The sequence below is a fragment of the Macaca thibetana genome, chromosome 9 (assembly GCF_024542745.1).
Source record: "Macaca thibetana thibetana isolate TM-01 chromosome 9, ASM2454274v1, whole genome shotgun sequence".
Classification (NCBI taxonomy): domain Eukaryota; kingdom Metazoa; phylum Chordata; class Mammalia; order Primates; family Cercopithecidae; genus Macaca; species Macaca thibetana.
This window is the reverse complement of record NC_065586.1, coordinates 119,883,356-119,902,162: the sequence shown is the minus strand read 5'-3', so window position 1 is coordinate 119,902,162 and position 18,807 is coordinate 119,883,356. Positions and strand designations below refer to the sequence as shown.

General features: G+C 43.3%; 1 protein-coding gene across 2 annotated transcripts in view; it reads left to right on the top strand.

Annotated features, from left to right (window-relative positions):
* Positions 1–18,807, top strand: part of CPXM2 (carboxypeptidase X, M14 family member 2) — a 145,338-nt gene that overhangs the window by 46,029 nt on the left and 80,502 nt on the right. For both annotated transcript variants that reach the window (XM_050803722.1, XM_050803723.1), the window contains one exon: positions 2,335–2,474. In XM_050803722.1, the coding sequence (XP_050659679.1) occupies positions 2,335–2,474 (140 nt within the window). The remainder of the gene's footprint in view (positions 1–2,334; positions 2,475–18,807) is intronic.

The following is an 18,807-nucleotide window of genomic DNA, read 5'->3' as shown; positions in this document are numbered from 1 at the left end:
AGCTAGGATTACAGATGTGAGCCACTGCGCCCAGCCTAATTGTTTTTTTAATACACATTTTGAAGGAATTCCCTGTTGAGTCCTGCCTTAGCCTTACCTCCCAAAGATATCTTGAAACCCAGGTTCTCAGCTTTTCTAAGGTTCTGTGTGGCTTACTTCTTATTGTGCTGTTTTGACATTTGCACTTCCTTCTCTTGCTGAGTCATTTAGGATTCCTCCATCCGATTCTGTCTTCATATATTGTAATTTAGGGCTTTTGTATGTCTTCTGGTTTTATCAGAAATCGAAGTTGTATTTCTGTATCTTGCTTTCTTTCTTTGGGGTTGACTTTTGAGAGAAGAGCACAGAAAACTAACATGTTTATCATCTTGAAACAGAAAAATCCTATTAGATTGATCTTAGACAGTATCAGGTTTTCTCTTTGTTATGGATTTGATAATTCCCACATTTATCTTAAGCAAAATTGAGTCTGTTAGGTACATTGGTGTGCTTTCTTTAAGAAAAAAATGCATATAATTTAATTTCCTTTATAAAATTACATCACTTCTCCATTTTTTTGGTATTGTAGTAGAAAGATTCATTCCATGTTAGTGACGTTTTCAAGACTAGTGTACCCTTTAAAGAATCAAATCTTTTATTTCAACAGTTTTTAATTGAAATTTCTCCAAAATTTATCAGTGATTTCTCTACATTATTAAAGAGAAAGAGATGAATGCATTCTTCTCCTAGTTTCTCAGAGGCATCATCTGAATATCATTTATTGCACGATGGTATAATTTTGTAACATCTCAGGGGCTGGTACCTCCTCTTTCACTGAATTCTCCCAGGCACTTGCTTTTTAAATTCATAATCGATTTTGCAGAGGTGGCTGTCACTTCCCAATGAGTCATCTTTGGAAAGAGCTCTCCATTCCCCTGACACTGTGCTACATTTAATTGACTGTCCAGTGTGCTCAGAAAGAACTGAGATTGGCAGCAGAAGCAAAATATTCAGGCTGGCAAAACTAGGAGCCTTAAATTTAATTTCAAATCCTGGTCAGTAGACTTTGATGGACAGTTCCTTCCAGTTTCCATGATTCTATAGGGTACATGTCTCAGGCTATGTGGCAGTTCTATTCTTATCTGCTAAGCCTTAGCTGTCTAACACTGTACTGTGGTTTTGTCCTGATACAACGCTTATGTTAGCTGGTGCAGTGATGGATAGAGTTTTGCTCAGTGCAATCTTTGGCCAAGTTGTTCACTCCTATAGCTGGACTCTTAATTGCACATTTCCATTGCCCATTCTAAGGCTGTCCCCAGAATTTGGGCTGAAAGTGCTCAGAGATAGGGAAGATGAGCTGGTTGATCATTTTTATCATTCAGACTTTTTTTTTTATCTGATCATAAGAAATAGCTTTGTGAAATAGCCATGGAAAAATAGGGTTAATAAACGAGGATGCTTCACTTGGTTCAAATGTCCTTTTTGGGAGGTGAGGAGTCAGTGAATTATCTCTTCACATGGTGATAATATAGAGAAAATTCCAGAGCAAAAACTTTACCTATCTTGGAAATTCAGATCAAAAGAATTTTTGAGCAAGGCATGGTGGTGTGTGCTTGTAGTCCCAGCTATTCAGAGGACCGAGGAGGGAGGATCATTTAAACCCAGGAGTTTGAGGCCAGCCTGGGCAACATAGCAAGGCTCCATCTCTGAAAAAACAAGAATTTTTGGTAGTAATAGCAACTGATACTGAACACATAAAATGACTTAAACACTAACAAACAAATGTTCACTGGATAAACTTACCCTTCAACGCCTAGTTCAAGTATCACCCTGGTCTTGGGGCTTTCTGTCTATGGGCGGCCCTACACTAAGTTAGGGATTCTGTCCTTAAATGCTCCCACAGCGGTTTGCTCATATTCCTGAAATAGCACCGGCCCCACTGTGTTCTAATTCATCTATTTTCACATCTTTCTTCCTGCTTAGATAGCGAGGTTCTGGGAGGGAACGATTCACCTTTGCGTCCCCAGCACCTGGTGTGCGTGGGCTGCTGTGTGGGAGATGGTTTATGTGTGCTAGATGAATGAGTAGTAGGAGTACTCATTAAATTTCATCTTTCACACTGGGCAAAAAGAGGACATGGTGTATTGAAATATTTTCAACTTGTGGATACGAAGCATCTCCCTTTTATGATTTAGGGTAAGACATTCGGGGCACAATTATTTTTTTCTTTAACACCTTCCTCACTTTCTTCTCCTATCCTCCCTCCCTTCCTCTCAGTCTCAGGAAAAGGTGTGTCTTAATTTTCTTCAATTAAGAGTCTTTTTGAAGAACACCCCTTTCTTTCTTTCTTTCTAGGCGGGCATTAATGAAAATGATTTTTATGACGGAGCATGGTGCGCGGGAAGAAATGACCTCCAGCAGTGGATTGAAGTGGACGCCCGGCGCCTGACCAGATTCACTGGCGTCATCACTCAAGGGAGGAACTCCCTCTGGCTGTGAGTGTACCTGGACATGTGCTTTCTGGACCCTGTTTTGGGTCTCACTTTTGAGGGTCTGGATAGACACAGGGAAGTTGCAGAGAGGTGTTTGGTGATGGGCAGTAGAAGGGGAGAAAATTGGAATATGAACAGGAGGCCAGGCTCACTGTCGACACATTCTCCTGGAAGGAAGGTGCGTCTCAGAACGACACCCTCCCCCTGCACAGGAGTGGAAAGAAAGATCTGCCCCAGGTGGTTTAGGCAAGTGGCTGCTGTCTTGGCTCTGGGACGAGATATTGGTGTCCTGACTGGTGGCCAGGGCACAGCCCAAGGCAGGACCTCTGGACAAGCAGTGAGTACACAGTTCTGGAGTCGAGGGCATGAATTGTCCAGATCCTAGGGAGAAGGACTGGAAGTCTAGGTTCCTGACTGAAGGACCACCGGAGAAGTAGTGAAGGTCAAGGATGACACAGCTTGAGGCCTGCGAATGAGAAGGGGTTCCATTTCTCAGAATTTCACTCAGGACCAAGGCTGGGACAGTGACAAGTGTGACCTGATTGTAATCCCAAGAGAGATGGGTTGCAGCCCCTGAAAACCCCCTGTCTCATGACATATGCATACAGTGGAACATATTATTCAGCCTTAAAGAGGAAGGCATGCTGCCACATGCTACACGTGGGTACAGCTTGGGGTCGTTCTGCTGAGTGCAGTATGCCAGTCACAAAAGACAAACACTGCGTGATTCCACTTCCATGACGACCTAGAGCAGTCAGATGTATAGCGGCAGAAAGTAGAATGGTGTTGCCAGGGCTAGGAGGAACTGGGAATTGGGAGTTAATGTTGAAGAGGTACAGAGGTTCAGTATAGGTTGATGAAAAGTTCTGGAGATAGATGGTTGCAAATGTGAATGTACTTAATACCACAGAACTGTACAGTTAAAGATGGTTAAAATGATAAATTTTATGTAATGTTTATTTTACAATAAGCAAGCAAAAATACATGAACAAAATCACCCCGTCGACCTCGGCTCAGGGCTGGTTGTGGAGACCAAGGCAGAGCTGCATCTGTGAGGGATGTCGTGTGGCTCCAGCCATGTGGACGGTGGTCATGCAGAGCTTGGGGGCTTTGTGGAGGGGCGTAGTAGAGTCAGCAGGACCTCGGGTGCTTTCTGAACGTATACAAGAAATCTTCAAATTCTTCTAACATCTGCCTACATTGAGAAGCCAAGATCACAAATGTCCCACGCGTGAACATTAGGAAACTGTGATATTTGTGAGCTCAGATCCCTCCCGTCTGCAGTCCTCCCCAACGCTCCCATCTATACTGCACTCTGAAAGCTCATGTCTTACCATCTTTCAATATTTACTAATTACTTGGCAATCAAATAAAATCAGAGTTTAATTTGCTGACTAGATTAATTTTAATTTCTGGAAGGTCAACATTAATAAATAAAGTGGGATAAGTGAGATGAACCTGGCATCTGTGCTCACATTTAAACACCTGTCATTGTCCCTGCAAAGGGGACTTTCTTATGCAGTGACAATTGTCAGGCAGTGACTCATCATCTATTTTACTCTGAATTTTTTTTTTTTTTTACTGTAAAGACAATATTATAACATCCAGCAAAATTTTAAAACATTATGCATGATTCCGTGGTCCTTATGCTAACAGATTTTTTTCTCCCATATTGCAATCATGTTACATATCCAGTTATTTTATTTTTAACTTAAAGACATATCAGTAACATTTTTCATGCTGTTACTCAGGCTTTGTAATGATCATTTTTAATGGCCTGTAATTTACTCAGCCACACCTCCATCACCGTCTCAATTTTCTATTATCACATATCATGTTGTGAGAAAGCATTTTCATACTTTTTCTTCATTAGAATTCTTTTCTGTGAATACATTTTCAGAGCTCGAATAATTTGTGCATTTTGACAACAGTTGGTTATGCATTTATGCCATTTTGTGTATTGCATTTTATTTGCCTTGCTTTTCAGTAGCGTTTGTGTATGTATTTGTTGATTTTTCCTCTGTGGCATGCGTTTTGCTTTTAGCAGTAGCTTATTCCCATAACAATTGTTTTCACTGTTGATATTCTGAAAGGCAAGAATTTATGGGGGCAGTTGGGTTGCTCAGGAAAAAATGGAAACTTAAAACAAAAGACTGTTTTGAGATTATCCATGGGGATTTTTGCCTTAATGTTTGCATGTTAAGCTGTCTGGCCACTGTCCTTAGAGACCCAGTAGTCGGGTTATTATTGGATTAGAAAATAAGTGAAAGGTAAGTATAAAGCTCACATTCCATTTCAGCTAGAAACACAAGAAGGTTTGGGGTAAGCAAGGAATTGCAGTGGAACAGTATCTTTCCTTGGCTCAAACAGTACAGGAACATCTCACAGGGAAGGCAAGGGATAGAATTACTTTAAGAGTTTATTTTTTTAAATGTATTTCAAGCCAAATTATTCTCCAGGAACAATGAAAAGAAACCTGATGAGTTTTGGTTTGTCTTATCTCTTGGAATAGTACTATCTCCAGTGAGAACTGAAGAGGAAATGGGATTAGGATACATCTTGGTATCTGAGCCTTTTTCTATCTCAGTATGTCCAGAAAACATGTCAAAAATGAGTATCATTCAATAGTAACAGCGAGGAAGGCAATAGTCATCTCCCTTTCTCTTTTGGCATGACCCATCCCCACACTGCTCCCAGTACAGACGGCTATGGTACCATTTTTAATATTTCTATTGATTGGTTTTCTTTTTTTTTTTTTTTTTTTTTTTTTTTTTTTTGAGACGGAGTCTCACTCTGTTGCCCAGGCTGGAGTGCAGTGGCGCGATCTCGGCTCACTGCAAGCTCCGCCTCCCGGGTTCCCGCCATTCTCCTGCCTCAGCCTCCTGAGTAGCTGGGACTACAGGCGCCCGCCACCGCGCCCGGCTAATTTTTTGTATTTTTAGTAGAGACGGGGTTTCACTGTGGTCTCGATCTCCTGACCTTGTGATCCGCCCGCCTCGGCCTCCCAAAGTGCTGGGATTACAGGCTTGAGCCACCGCGCCCGGCCTATTGATTGGTTTTCATGTTTCTTCCCACTAGTCTGTGATTCCCTTGATGGCAGATCCATGTCTTGGCAGTCTTTATTCCTGGGACCTTACCCAGGACCAAGCGCCTATTAGATGCACAAGAAATAACTCTTTAATGAATGGGTATCAATATGAAGTAAAGAGTCGACAAAGACTCATTCACATGGAATGGTAATGAGCTAACTGATCTATGACGATACATGGATGAGCATTTATTTATATTATACATGTAAAGGGGGAATGTGGAGGGGTTCGGGAAGAGAAGGTTGAGAAGCCACAGGTGTGTGGAGCTGGACAGCTCCTGTAGAGCGGCCGCCGCGTCAGGGCTTTCGGCCCTTGCTGGTTTCGAGATTTCTCTTCTGTGACCCTCAGTTTCCCGTTCTCTAAAAATGAGATAACTACTCTGTATCTCATAAAGATGTGGTGAGAGTAAAATTAAATTACGATGTTTTAAATGAGCCAGCATATAATAAGTGCACAGTGGTAGCTGTTCCTGCCACACGTCTTTGGGTTTATCTGTAACCGCAGTTTTCAAGCTTTATTTTTAGGTATAGATTCTTCTGTCAAATAAAATCTTTCTTGGAAATATTTAGAAAATATAGACAGAGAAAGCTGCTTTGCATGAATCTGAGGATTTGGGGACAGTCACCTGCCTGGTCCTCCCCTCTTCTTCCTCACAGGAACACCTCAGAGGACAAATTGGTGGAAGTATCTGTGTGTAGGAGCCTAGTAAATAGCTCGAGGGGGGTCTGCGCAGGTTACTGTCCTGCACACTACCCCGGTGCCCGTTGTCACTTCCCAGGTCCTGCAGGGTCGCAGGCAGAAGTGGAATTCACGCCAAGACAAGCCATGGCAGAGCTGGAATTAGAGTTTGAGTTTTCTAGTTAAGTGTGCGGAGCGTACCCTCATCTCACAGCGTGTTGCATTTTGGTTGGTAATGTTTCAGAAATGGAAAGGGAGGAACTTGCCAGCCTGGTAGATTTTTCCAAATGGATGTTGCTATTCAGAGTGACTTCTAGCTGGCTATTGAAATACAGAAAGACTTGACTAGCAGTTGGAGTTACAATATACACTTAAGAAATAAACTTTTCCTTTATAGGACGTTTATAGTTGGATTTTATTTTATTTTATTTTTTAGATAGAGTCTTGCTTTGTCACCCAGGCTGGAGTGCAGAGGTGTGATCTCAACTCACTGCAGCCTCCACTTCCCAGGCTCAAGTGTTAATACTCAGCTTCTTGAGTAGCTGGGATTACAGGCACCTGTCACTGTGCCCAGCTAATTTTTGTATTTTTAGTAGAGACGGGGTTTCACCATGTTGGTCAGGTGGTCGTGAACTCCTGGCCTCAGGTAACACTCCCACCTCGGCCTCCCAAAGTGCCTGGACTGCAGGCATGAGCCACCATGCCTTGCCCTATAGTTGGAATTTTAAAATGAACATTCGTGATCTTATTTGTTTCTGATACTCTCTGGATGTCTATTAATTCATTCCTATGATGTTTATCAAGTGCTCTACAATAAGCACTAGGGATATAAAAGTGGGCAAGAAATGGCCCTGCCTGCAGGGAGCTTTCAATCTATTGGAAGAGTCCAATACCTTCATGGGTCTACTAGACTCAGCAAGGCGCATCCCATGGTAAATGGGCACAGGGGAGCTGCTGTGAGACCTGGGAGACAAATGGAAGAGATGAAAAGGCGAAATCACGAGGCTCAGCCACTGTGGTCCTGACGCGAGCTCATAACCAACTTGATGATAAGTTCTACAACCGCAGTTTTATTAGTTTTCCAAATAATTCATGCTATTTGAAAGTAATACAATAACTTATACAAATATAAATTATTCAATATCATTAAAAATATAAATTATTCAATATCATTAAAACAATCTGGTTGTTTTAATGATATTGAATAATTTATATTTTTCACAATTATGAAGTATCCTTCCCTACTGCATTATAATTTTGTGCAGTGTTAGTATACTAATGAAAAGCAATCTTTTATTTCCCTAATGACAGAAAGTATATTAGATATATGAGTGTTAACAGTTATAACCAATGTGATTATTGAAAAGTTAATTATTCTGCTTGAGGTGAATAGATGGCTCTAATGATTTGGAATAAATACAGGCAGTTGGAAGGAGCCAAATCTTTTCAATTTTAGCTCTTTAATCGACAAAATGATTCTGTGTATATCTTGAAGTCTGTGCATTTGTCCTTTAAGTGGGGCAAAAATTTGATGAATGAGTTTGTGAGGTGAGGGCTGAGGATGGTTAGCTGGTAGGCTGACTTCGTAAGAAGGAGTTAGGCTAATGAGAGGAAGATGGATGGAACTTCTGCTGTGAGCTAGGCTCTGTGCCTGAGAGCGCAAGGACGGGGAGGCTCAGCCCTGAGCCCTGAGACGCTCGCTTTCTGTTTGGCAACAGAAAGTCTTAGCAGGAGTTCCACATTCGGCTTTTCTTTGGAGAGTTCTGATGGTGAAGGGAAGGAGTGGGTAAGTTGCCAACATCAGACGGAAGACCAGGACAAGAAAGGTGAATTTCCCTCCTTGCTTCTTGGGAATCTGGCTGTTTCTCGGCTGGACAGAAGATCCAGGTGGAGGGAAAGTCAGTGGGGAATGGCTGATGGGGCAGGTCCCTGAGGAGCTGACTCTGGGGCAGGGACTCACCTGGAAAGGAGTAGGGTGTCCTTTACCCTGAGATCTCTCCTGCAGGGAAGATCCAGGTGAAGGGAAAGTTGGTGGGGGGTGGCTGATGGGGCAGGTCCCTGAGGGGCTGACACTGGGGCAGGGACTCACCTGGAAAGGAGGAGGTTCTCCTGTACCCTGAGATAGTGAAGGTGGGGAGCAGTGCTGAGGGGTGTTCCGAGCCTTCACCCTAGAGGGTTTCCCATTCTTGGTGAAGTAGGAGGTGGGGTCCTCTGCGGACAGCGAGTGTGGCAGGATTCGGGGCTGGAAACTCAGAGTAAGATCTGCAGTGAGATAAAGGACAGGGAGCATCTTCCTCCAGTTGCAGAGAGGGCTCTGTGGGCATTGGAGATGTGGAATTGTCACTGTCCTTTTGGGCACGCTTGGTGGTAGTTTACTAGGGGCAGTGGAGTTGGTGGCAGTTGCAGCTGGAGGAGATCAGGAACGAGGGCAGTGTGGCACTGGTGGCGCCAACTGTGTCAGGAATGAGGGCCTGTGAGACTCAGGGCTGGTGGGGTGGGAATTCAAGCTAGAGGGCTGATTCCCTGGAGGTGCAGGGCAGGTTCAGGAGCCCCTGTGGGAGATGGGGCTTCAGAAGTGACGGAGGATTGGCAGGGGAAGACAGTGGCCCTACCTGAGGACCCCATGGGGCAGTGGAGTTGATGACTGGGGTCAGGATGCAAGGGGCTGAGATGGAGCCAAGGGGGGTTTCCAAAGGAGCAGACTTCTGGGAATCTTGAGGCTTGAGGACTGGCTACTCAGCACCATCCCTGTTGGGGGGATCTCCAGGGGACACTGGACCCTGCAAGGATCGGGAGAGGAGATGAGGAGGCAGCTGAAGTGACAGTGGGGTCTCTAGCAGAAGTGGAAAGGGAGGTGAGAAGGGTAGAGACAAATACAGAAGCAGCTGGAGGACCTTGGTCCAGGGCGTGGGGGAGCCCGAGCTTCCCCAAACACCTCCTTTGGTCGAGGTTCCCATTTTCACAGCAGGAAGCATTCAGCAAGGTTCACCCTTTCTCTTCCACTGGATCCAGCTTTCTGCTCCCCTGAGGCATCATCCCGGCCTCTGTGTCCCCTTGTTCCTCCCAAGAGACCTGGGCCCACGTGGCAGCAGCCTGCCACAGTGCAGAGAGAAGGTGCAGGGCCAGGCCAGGAGCTCAGAAGCAGAGTGCAAAGTGAGGCCAGCACTTCATAAATCATTCACCCGTCTTCTCGGGAGAGAGGGTGTGTGTGTTTGCAGAATGTGTCACGCTGTGTCTCCTCGCTTAAGGGTGAAATGAAATGTTTGGCATCTATGGGGGGCTGGGGAGAGAGAAGTTTCCAAACTCCTTTCTAACGTCTTTGAAAACTGTCATTTTCTGAACCATAGTGTTTAGCATGAAATAGAAGTGTTCTAATGAAAACATCTCTAAGTTGAAGTAGAAGGCCGGGCATGCAATCCTCTCTGCATTTTATGTTAAATTTCAGCAATGCAGGGATAGTTACTTGAAATTAAATAAAGCTTTCACAAGGGGCTCGTTCTTGGCTTTCTGGGTGTTGATGATGAAGGCATGAGCTCTCAGATGGGGAAATCTCTGAAATGGAAACAATTTTTGAGTTTGTTTCCGGATTGGAAGGTTCCACCCAGCTTTATCTGAGGGTCCTTGTTCCCTAGCTGTGACCCCCCCAAGAAGCCCCCCAGATGGTTGCTGGGCACACCTTGCCTTTGCCTCCCTCTGTTTTTTTGTGAGGAGGCCCCCTTGCTGTGGGCCCCTCCCCTGATTAGCTCACTAATGTCCCCACCCCTTGACCCATGTCTTAGTCCATTGGTGTTGCTATAGAGGAATATCTGAGGCTGGATAATTTATAAAGAAAAGAGGTTTATTTGGCTCATGATTCTGCAGTTGTGCAAGAAGCATGGTGGCTGCATCTGCATCTGGGGAGAGCCTCAGGCTCCTCCCACTCATGTCAGAAGGCGAAGGAGAGCTGGTATGTGTGCAGAGATCACATGCAGAGAGGGGAGGCAAGAGAGAGGGGAAAGGTGCTAGGCTTCTTTTAACAGCCAGCTCTCATGGAAGCTTGGGAGAACTAATAGGGCAAGAACTCACTCAGCACCCCCGGCCCCCCACCAAGGAGGGCATTACTCTATTCATGAAGGATCTGTCCCTATGACCCAGACACCTCCCATTAAGCTGCATCTCCAACATGGGATCAGATTTCCACATGACATTTGGAGAGGTCAGTCAGACTACAGCAACCCACAAGGGCCTATGGAGACTGGCTCCTACTGCCCACCCGATGTCATTCCCTTTGTTCATTGCACTCCAGCCCAGGAACATCCTTTTTGTTCCACAAACACACCAGGCCTGCTGCTGCCCTGGTGCCTTTGCACTTTGCTATTCCCTCTTCCTGCAGGCGCAACCCTCCTTGTGCTCAGAGGCCTTCTTTGCCCACCTTTTAAAACCCAGCCTCAGTTGCTTCATGTCCTCTCTTGGCTTTATTTGACCACCTGTCTATTTGTTTGTACTTACACTGATGTTGCCGCTGGGGAGCAGGCAGGGTTGTTTGCCCTTGAATCTCCAGTGCTAGATTAGAGCCCTGCACAGGACAGGTCTCTATGACCAGCCCCTCCTGACCCTGTCTCCTCTGGAGGCCAAACAGCTTCTGCCAAGCCAGAGTCCACCTAGCATAGGTGGGGCTCTTTAGTGCAGAAACCACTGGGAGGATACCTGCTCCAGGACGCCCTGTGGGGATGCAGCTCCACTCCTTTGCTCTCTGTTCCCCCAGATGACCAGGTCCTCACTGGTGTCAAAGAGTGAATAAGAGCTCAGATTCTGGAGTGAGACTGGGATTCCAGACCTACCGAGCTGCACATCCTTGAACCTGTTTCTGAGCCTTTTGGGCCCCAGTTTCTTCATCTGTAAGATGGAGATGTAATCATAGCTACCACTTAGGGTTGTTGTGGGGATTAAATGAGTTAATTCCCATCAAGCAGTTAAGATTGTCCTTGGCACGTAGCAAGTGCCCTGTAGGAGTCTGCTGTTGCTGCTGTTTTCTTGGGTCTCCTTCCCTTTCATGGAGGGTCCTATTCTCATGCCAGTACTGCCCCTACCCCATTCCTCTGTCTCCTCTCCAGCTAAGCTGAAATGTGCTCAGACCACATCCTCGGTTCTCTGATGACTCTCACTTGCTCTGTGTGGTCCAAGCATCGTTAACTGGGAGGCAGCTGCCACCAGCCTTGAGTAGGTGGGTGGACCAGTGGCCATCTCGCCCTTCCAAGCCTCAGTTTCCTGGACCGTGGGAAGAGGAGACGCCTCACTCTTTCAGCTTGCTGAGTATTGGTGAGATGCTATGGAAAGCCATGAGCTCAGCCTGGACACATGGCAGAGACACAGTAAGCTGAAGCTTCTCTCATTTACCAGGTGGCCTCATCTTACCTCTGAGCACCCCCAAGCCCTATTCATCCCTAGCTGGGACCTCCAGCACCCCCAGTGCCTCCAGACGGCACCCAGGAAGGCCCTGGCAACTGAATCATGTTGCAGCTAAGAAGTAGCATCTGACATTTTACGAAAATATTCCTGTGACATATCTGTATTTTGTTGGCATAAATTTGACCGGCCGGAACTTTTTAAAAATAAAAACACATGGGTTCCCTACACCAAGGCGGCTGGGCACTTTGCCTGTGTTACCTCTTATGCTGTTCATCGTAACCCTGCCCACGTGGGTTCCTTTCTTCTCTCATTGTATGGATGAGAAAACAGGTTTAGAAAGCCCAAGTAACATGGCTTAACCTTCTGTCTTAGTCTGTTCATGATGCTATAACAGAAATACCTTAGACTGGGAAACTTATACATAACTGAAGTTTGTTTCTCACAGTTTGGGAAGTCCAAGATCAAAGTGCTGGCAGGTTCCATGTCTTTTGAGGTCTCCTCTCTGTTTCCAAGATGGCACCTCGTTGCTGCGTCCTCCAGAGGGGGTGAACTCTGTGTCCTCCTCCCATGGCGGAAAGGATGGAAGAGCAAAAGACACTCAGGTGCTCTCTTCACCTTCTTTTGTAAAAGCACTAATCCATTCATGAGGGCTCTGCTCTTCCCCAAGAACCCTACCTTTTTTTTTCTTTTTTTTTTTTTTTTGTGACGGAGTTTTGCTTTTGTCACCCAGGCTGGAGTGCAATGGCAAGATCTTGGCTTACTGCAACCTCTACCTCCTGGGTTCAAGCAATTCTCCTGTCTCAGCCTCCTGAGTAGCTGGGATTATAGACGTGCCCCACCATGGCTGGCTAATTTTTTTAATTTTTAGTAGAAATGGGGTTTTGCCCTGTTGGCCAGACTGGTCTTGAACTCCTGACCTCAGGTGATCCACCCGCCTCGGCCTCCCAAAGTGTTGGAATTACAAGTGTGAGCCACTGTGCCCAGCCTAGCTCTTAATACCATCACATTAGAGGTTTGGTTCCAACATACGAATTTTGGAGGGACACACACTCAACCAAAGCACCCGCTTTGCCTTGTAGTAAAATCCTGTCCTTTCTGCCCCCTCTTCCCTGTCCAGCGCATATGTCTCCCCACAACACTATTGCTCAGGGCTTTCTCCTGTGTTGTGTGGCTCATGCAAGTGTAGACACCTCCACAGGCCTGGACTTGTGTGTGCTTCATCTGAGCCATTGCATGGCTCCCCCAGGGCTGACTTACCCCTCAGATGCAGGAGATGCAGTGCCTGGGGTCTCATGACCTTTAGGGGATCCATGAAAGCATTTAATTTCTTTTAAAATCAAAAGAAAACCCCCAAACTTCTAGGTTGAAGAAAACATTCAAATATGTAATGTTAATATATTCATCTTTATACCATCATAGTCATAAAATATATTTAAAACTTTTCTTTTTGGAGGAAGGGGCCCGTGGTTGGCAAAATAATCACACCACTGCCCTGCACCAGTCTGCGCCCCGCACCCCCCCACCTGCTCCCTGCCTGCCAACCCCCACTCCTCAACCCCCCTACCCCAGGTCCCCCAGCCTCCACCCACAGGATATCATTATATTAATCCTTGGAATCTGTGAATATGGTTGGTTACATGGCAAAGATTTAAGTTTGCAGATGAAATTAAGGCTGCTAATTGCTTGACCTTAGAGTAGAAAAGATTTTCCTGGATGACCTGGGTGGCCCTAATGTAATCACTAGGGTTCTTAAATATGGAAGGAGACAGGAGGAAATACCAGAGATATGGCAACTTGAGGAAGGGCTTGGCTGTGGTTGGCTTTGAAGATAGAGGAGGAGACCTACAATAAGGCAGGGGTGGCCTGTAGACATTGGAAAAGGCAAGAACAGGGACTCTCCTTAGGGCCCACAGAAGGAATGCAGCCCTGATTTTAGGACTTCTGATCACTAGAACCATAAGAGAATAAATTGCTGTGGTTTAAACCACTAAGTTTGTGGCAGTAATAGTAAATTAATTGTGCCCACGAAGGCAAAGTGCCGAGAGCACATGAAGGTTCTGAAATGGCTTGACCAGCCACCCCCATGCCTGGCTCTCTGATGCTGGATCATGGGTGCTGGCACTCCCAGCTGTAGGCAGTGCCTGCTGAACCCTGGACAGAGGCAGGGCTGACCCACTTCTCTCTCTTCTTTAGGATTCTTATGAGCTCTTTCTTGGGTTTCTCTCTTCCTGGTCCCTCAAGCAACTATTCCAGATTTGGGGGGCTTTCAGGACCTTGTACTTTTATTTCTCTGCACTGGGGCTGTTTAGGAACTGATTCATCCTGTACCCAAATTTATTGTGACTTGGCCCGCAAAGTGGCATTTCCCTAGCTCTCTCCCTGATAGACATTTTTACTGGAGGTAATGGAAAATGATAATATTTCTAAGTTTACAGCATTTCCTCCTGTGGTCTGAATTCTCAAAAAGCCATGGTAACCAGTCCACAGTGAAAAATCCAATAAATCAACAGTTCACACAGTGTCCCACATTTGGCTGTACTGAGAATGTGGCAGAGCCATTTAACTGCATGATTAGAGTTCCAGCAAAGAAAGACACATACACACACACACACACACACACACACACACACACACACAGAGATAGAGATGAGTGCACAGCCATGTTCTGAGTGCAGTGTGCACCCATGCTTATTGTAGACATAAGATAAAATTTTCATTTTTTGTTTGCATATTATTCCCAGAAGCTGCAAAAGGCAAGCCCAGACCTCCTGGGATCAGCAGTCCTGCCCAACGTTACAATTTGGCCATGGGTAAGATTCAAGCCCACTAGGCTGTTGAAATGCAGCTGTCAGGAGGTGATGGACAGGAAGAGGAGGCAGCCAGCTTCCTCATAGTTCCAGCAGAGCATTGGCCTAAAAAACGAGGAAAACTTTTGGGACTCTTTGCTCTGAGTAGAAAGGGATTTAATAGTGCTTTCCCTACTTGTATGTAGAGGTGGGTAACAGCCAGTGCCTTGCACAAATGAAGGTTGGGGACTACTAGCGCTCCTCTTATGTGACTGATTCTGCCCACTTGCCACATCTGGTGGTGTTTGCTGTAGCTGATGATGGCTGCTTGCATGGATTTGGGGAGCTGGAGGGAGAAGATCTAACCAGCAAGGTGATTGCTGTGAAACTCCAGCGAGGTAGACCTCCACGATCGAGGCAGCTCCTCAATCTTACCTTGTATCCCTCCACATTGTCCTTTGACTGGGATTTGAGCTACTCATGTTTTCCCCAATTATTCCCTTTTCTGTCACTTTGCTTATGGCACCTTTTGCTGTGCAAAAATTTTGAATTTCTATGTGGTTAATATCATCAGTCTCTTAAGATTTATATCATACTTAGAAAGCGCTTACTCCTTTTAAATGTATAAATAATTTTCCTTATATTTTCTTCTAGTACATTTATTATTTCAATTTTTACATTGACATATTTGAACCATCTGGAATTTATTTTGGTGTAGGGTGTATGTAACGTGTCAAGTTCATTTTTGTTTTTTTCTCAAATGGCCACGAGGAAATCCCAACATTATTATATGATCCATATTCTCTCCAACCGAAATGCCACCCACAGGATAGTCTACATTCCTGTGTATTGTGGGGTTTACTTTTGGGTTTTTTATTCTATCCCATTGTTCTGTCTTTATTGGCCAGTACTACATGTCTGTGGTTATTATAGTGTGCATTGTTTTGCTGTCCCGTTGACTTAGTTCCTCCTCCTTATTAATCTTTTCAGGCTCTTTCTGGCTATTCTTGCTATATTCTTTTTCACACAAATTTTCAATAAGGTCCAAATTATCTCCAAGAAAAATTTCTGTTGATCTTTTAGGGGATTGCCTTAACTTGAGGGATTGAGGGAGAATTGGCATCTCTGAAATCAGTGTCTTCCTCTCTAAAGACGTGGTGTTGGCTTTTCCATTTGTTCAGATATTTCTTTTTACTCCTGGTACTGTTTGTGTTTAATTTTTTGTTGTTGTTGTTTGTTTGGGTTGGGTGCGGTGGCTCATGCCTGTAATCGCAGCACTTTGGGAGGCTGAGGCGATAGAGGGAGACTCTGTCTCGAAAAAAAGAAAAATTTTTTTCCACGTAGATTATACACATTTCTCTGTTCATTGCATATTCAGTTTTGTAAAACATTGTCAAACTGTTTCCTTGAGTGGCTGTTCACTTTATCTTTCCACCAGCAATGTCTGAGTGATCTAGTTTCTGGGCATCCTCACCAGCATTTAATCTTGTCACTATTTGTTATTTTAGCCATTCTGACAGGTGCATAGTGATATCTTGTCACCATCTTAATTTGCATTTCTTTAATAGCTAGTGGTGTCGAATGTCTTTTTATGTGCTTATTTGCCATCTAGATATCCTTTTTAGTGAAATGTTTCTTCCTGTCTTTTGTCCATGTTCTAGTTGCATTGTTTGTGTTTTCACTCTTGAGAGTTCTTTAGCAGATTTTTGATATATGTCTTTTGTTGGATATATGGTTTGTAAATATTTTCTCCCAGTCAATGTTTTGTCTTTCTGTCTTCTTAGATTGGCTTCACATCAGCTTTGCAGAGCAAAATTCTTAAATTTCAATCAAGTTCAATTTCCTGCTTTTATGAATTGTGCTTTTGGTGTCATGTTTAAGAATTTCTTTTATCAAGCCCTAGATGTCAAAAGTCTTCTATTTTCTAAAAGTTTTATTTGTTTTACATTTAATGCTATTATCTATTTTGAGTTAATTTTTATATAAAAGGTGAGATTTAGGTAAAAGTTTGTGTATTAGTTTGTTTTCATGCTGCTGATAAAGACATACCAGAGACTGGGTAATTTATAAAGGAAAGAGGTTTAATTGACCCACAATTCCACATGGCTGGAGAGGTCTAACAATCATGGTAGAAGAGCACGGCATGTCTTACCTGGTGGCAGGCAAGAGAGAGCTTGTGCAGGTGAATTCCCCTTTATAAAACCATCAGATCTCATGAGGCTTATTCACTATCATGAGGACAGCATGGGAAAGACCTGCCCGCATGATTCAATTACATCCCACCAGGTCCCTCCCATGACACATGGGAATTGTGAGAGCTACAATTCAAGATGATATTTGGGTGGGGATGCAGCCAAACCACATCAGTTGGTTTATTTTGCTTATAAATACTTAATTGCTTCAGTACCAGTTGTTGAAAAGATCTATCCTTCCACCATCAGATTGATTTTGCACTTGTAAAGAATCAGTTGGACATGTTTGTATGGATTTATTTCTCTTTCTTTAACTTTTTTTTTTTTTTTTTTTTTTTTTTTTTTGAGACGAGGTCTTGCTCTGTTACCTAGGCTATAGTGCAGTGACAGGACCATGATTCACTGCAGCCTCAACCTCCCAGGCTCAAGCAATCTTCCTGCCTCGGCCTCCTGAGTAGCAAGGACTAGAGGCATGCACCACAACATCTGGCTAATTTTTGTTTTTAAAATTTTTTGTAGAGACAGGATCTGACGATATTACCCTGGCTAGTCTCAAATTCCTGGGCTCAGGTAATCCACCTGCCTTGGCCTCCCCAATCCCTGCCTTGGGATTATAGGTATGAGCCACCTTGCCCACCCTGATTTATTTTTCTGTTCTGTTCCACAGAACCCTTACAATCATACAGTCCTGATGACTGTAGCTATATAGTATCTTGAAACTGGGGAGGCTGATTTTCCCACTTCATTCTTTTAAGAAATTGTTTCAGCTATTCTTGCTCCTTTGCCTTTCTATATTAATTTTAGAATAATCTTGTTTATAGCTACAAAAATATCTTACTGGGAATTTGTTAGGAATTGCAGTAAAGCTGTGTGTACATTTGGATAATCGGCATCTTTACCATGTTGAAACTTCCAATCCAAGAACATGGAATATTTTTCCATTTATTTAAATCTTCTTTGTTTTCTTTCATCAGAATTTTACAGTTTTCAGCATACAAGTCCTGTTTTCTAAGCCTTTTTGTAAACCTTTTGTTAGATTTACATCTAAGTATTTTGTGTTTTTTGAGCAATTGCAAATGATATTGTTTGCTACTCTTTTATTTATGGTTTTTGCACCATTATTCGCATGTGACAGTATGGTAAAGGTTTCTTTTTGGTGGGCAATCTTTGTTGGTTTTTGGTATCAAATATTCCTTCATTTCTATGTTCTGAATACATTTAGGCATGGTTACAGGAGGCTTCTTCTCTTTCTTCTGTGGTTATCAGTCTGTTTAGATTTTCAGTCGTTTCTGCAGTTGATCTGGACAAAATCTATTGTCCTAGAACGTTTGTATTTTTAAATATATTTGTATTTGATTCAGCAAAATTGTCTCTTAAACAGTTTTAAATTTCTTCTCATTAGTGATTATTTTATTCTTATTATTTTTATTCTAGATATTTGTGCTTTTTCCCTTTTTAAATGGTTTGTAATATCATTTTTTCTCTTTTTAAAAAACAAGACTTCATTAGAATTACTTATTTAGCTATTTTCTGTTACTGGTTTTATTAATTTCTTTTAAAAAATCAATTCTTTTGCTTTCTTCAGATTTATTTTATTGTTCGATTAACTTCCTGAGTTGAATGCTTAATTCATTTACTTTTCCCTAATTTAATAATGTAAGTTTGTAAGGTTTCGAGATTTCTGCTGAGTGCTGCTTTAACTTCATCCCACTGGTTCTGATATAATGTTTTTATTAGCATTTGTTTCTAAATATTCTGTAATTTCAATTTGATTTTTCTATTTAGTCCAAGATTGTTTAAGAGACTGATTTACATTTCCCCAGGGGGAGGTTTTGGGATTTTTAATTTTATATTTATACATTTCTCATTGCCTCAGAAAATGTTACCTCTACTTTCTAATTTCTTGATGTTTTGGAAGTTTCTTCTGAGGCCTAAAATAGGGAGAGTTTCTGTGAATGCTCCATGAATGCTTGAAAAGAAAGATTATTTTTGTTTTTAGACTATAGAACTTCAAGTCTATTAATTAGATTTACCTTATTAATTATGATATTTAGTCTCCTTCATACTAATGACCCATTACAGTCTAGATAGTTTGTCTTCATCCCTCCCTGTAATTTCTGTAATTTTTCATTGATGTTGGTGCTATTTTTTAGTGCATAGATATTTATAACTGTTTAATGCCTTATTGTGAGCTGCGTCTTTT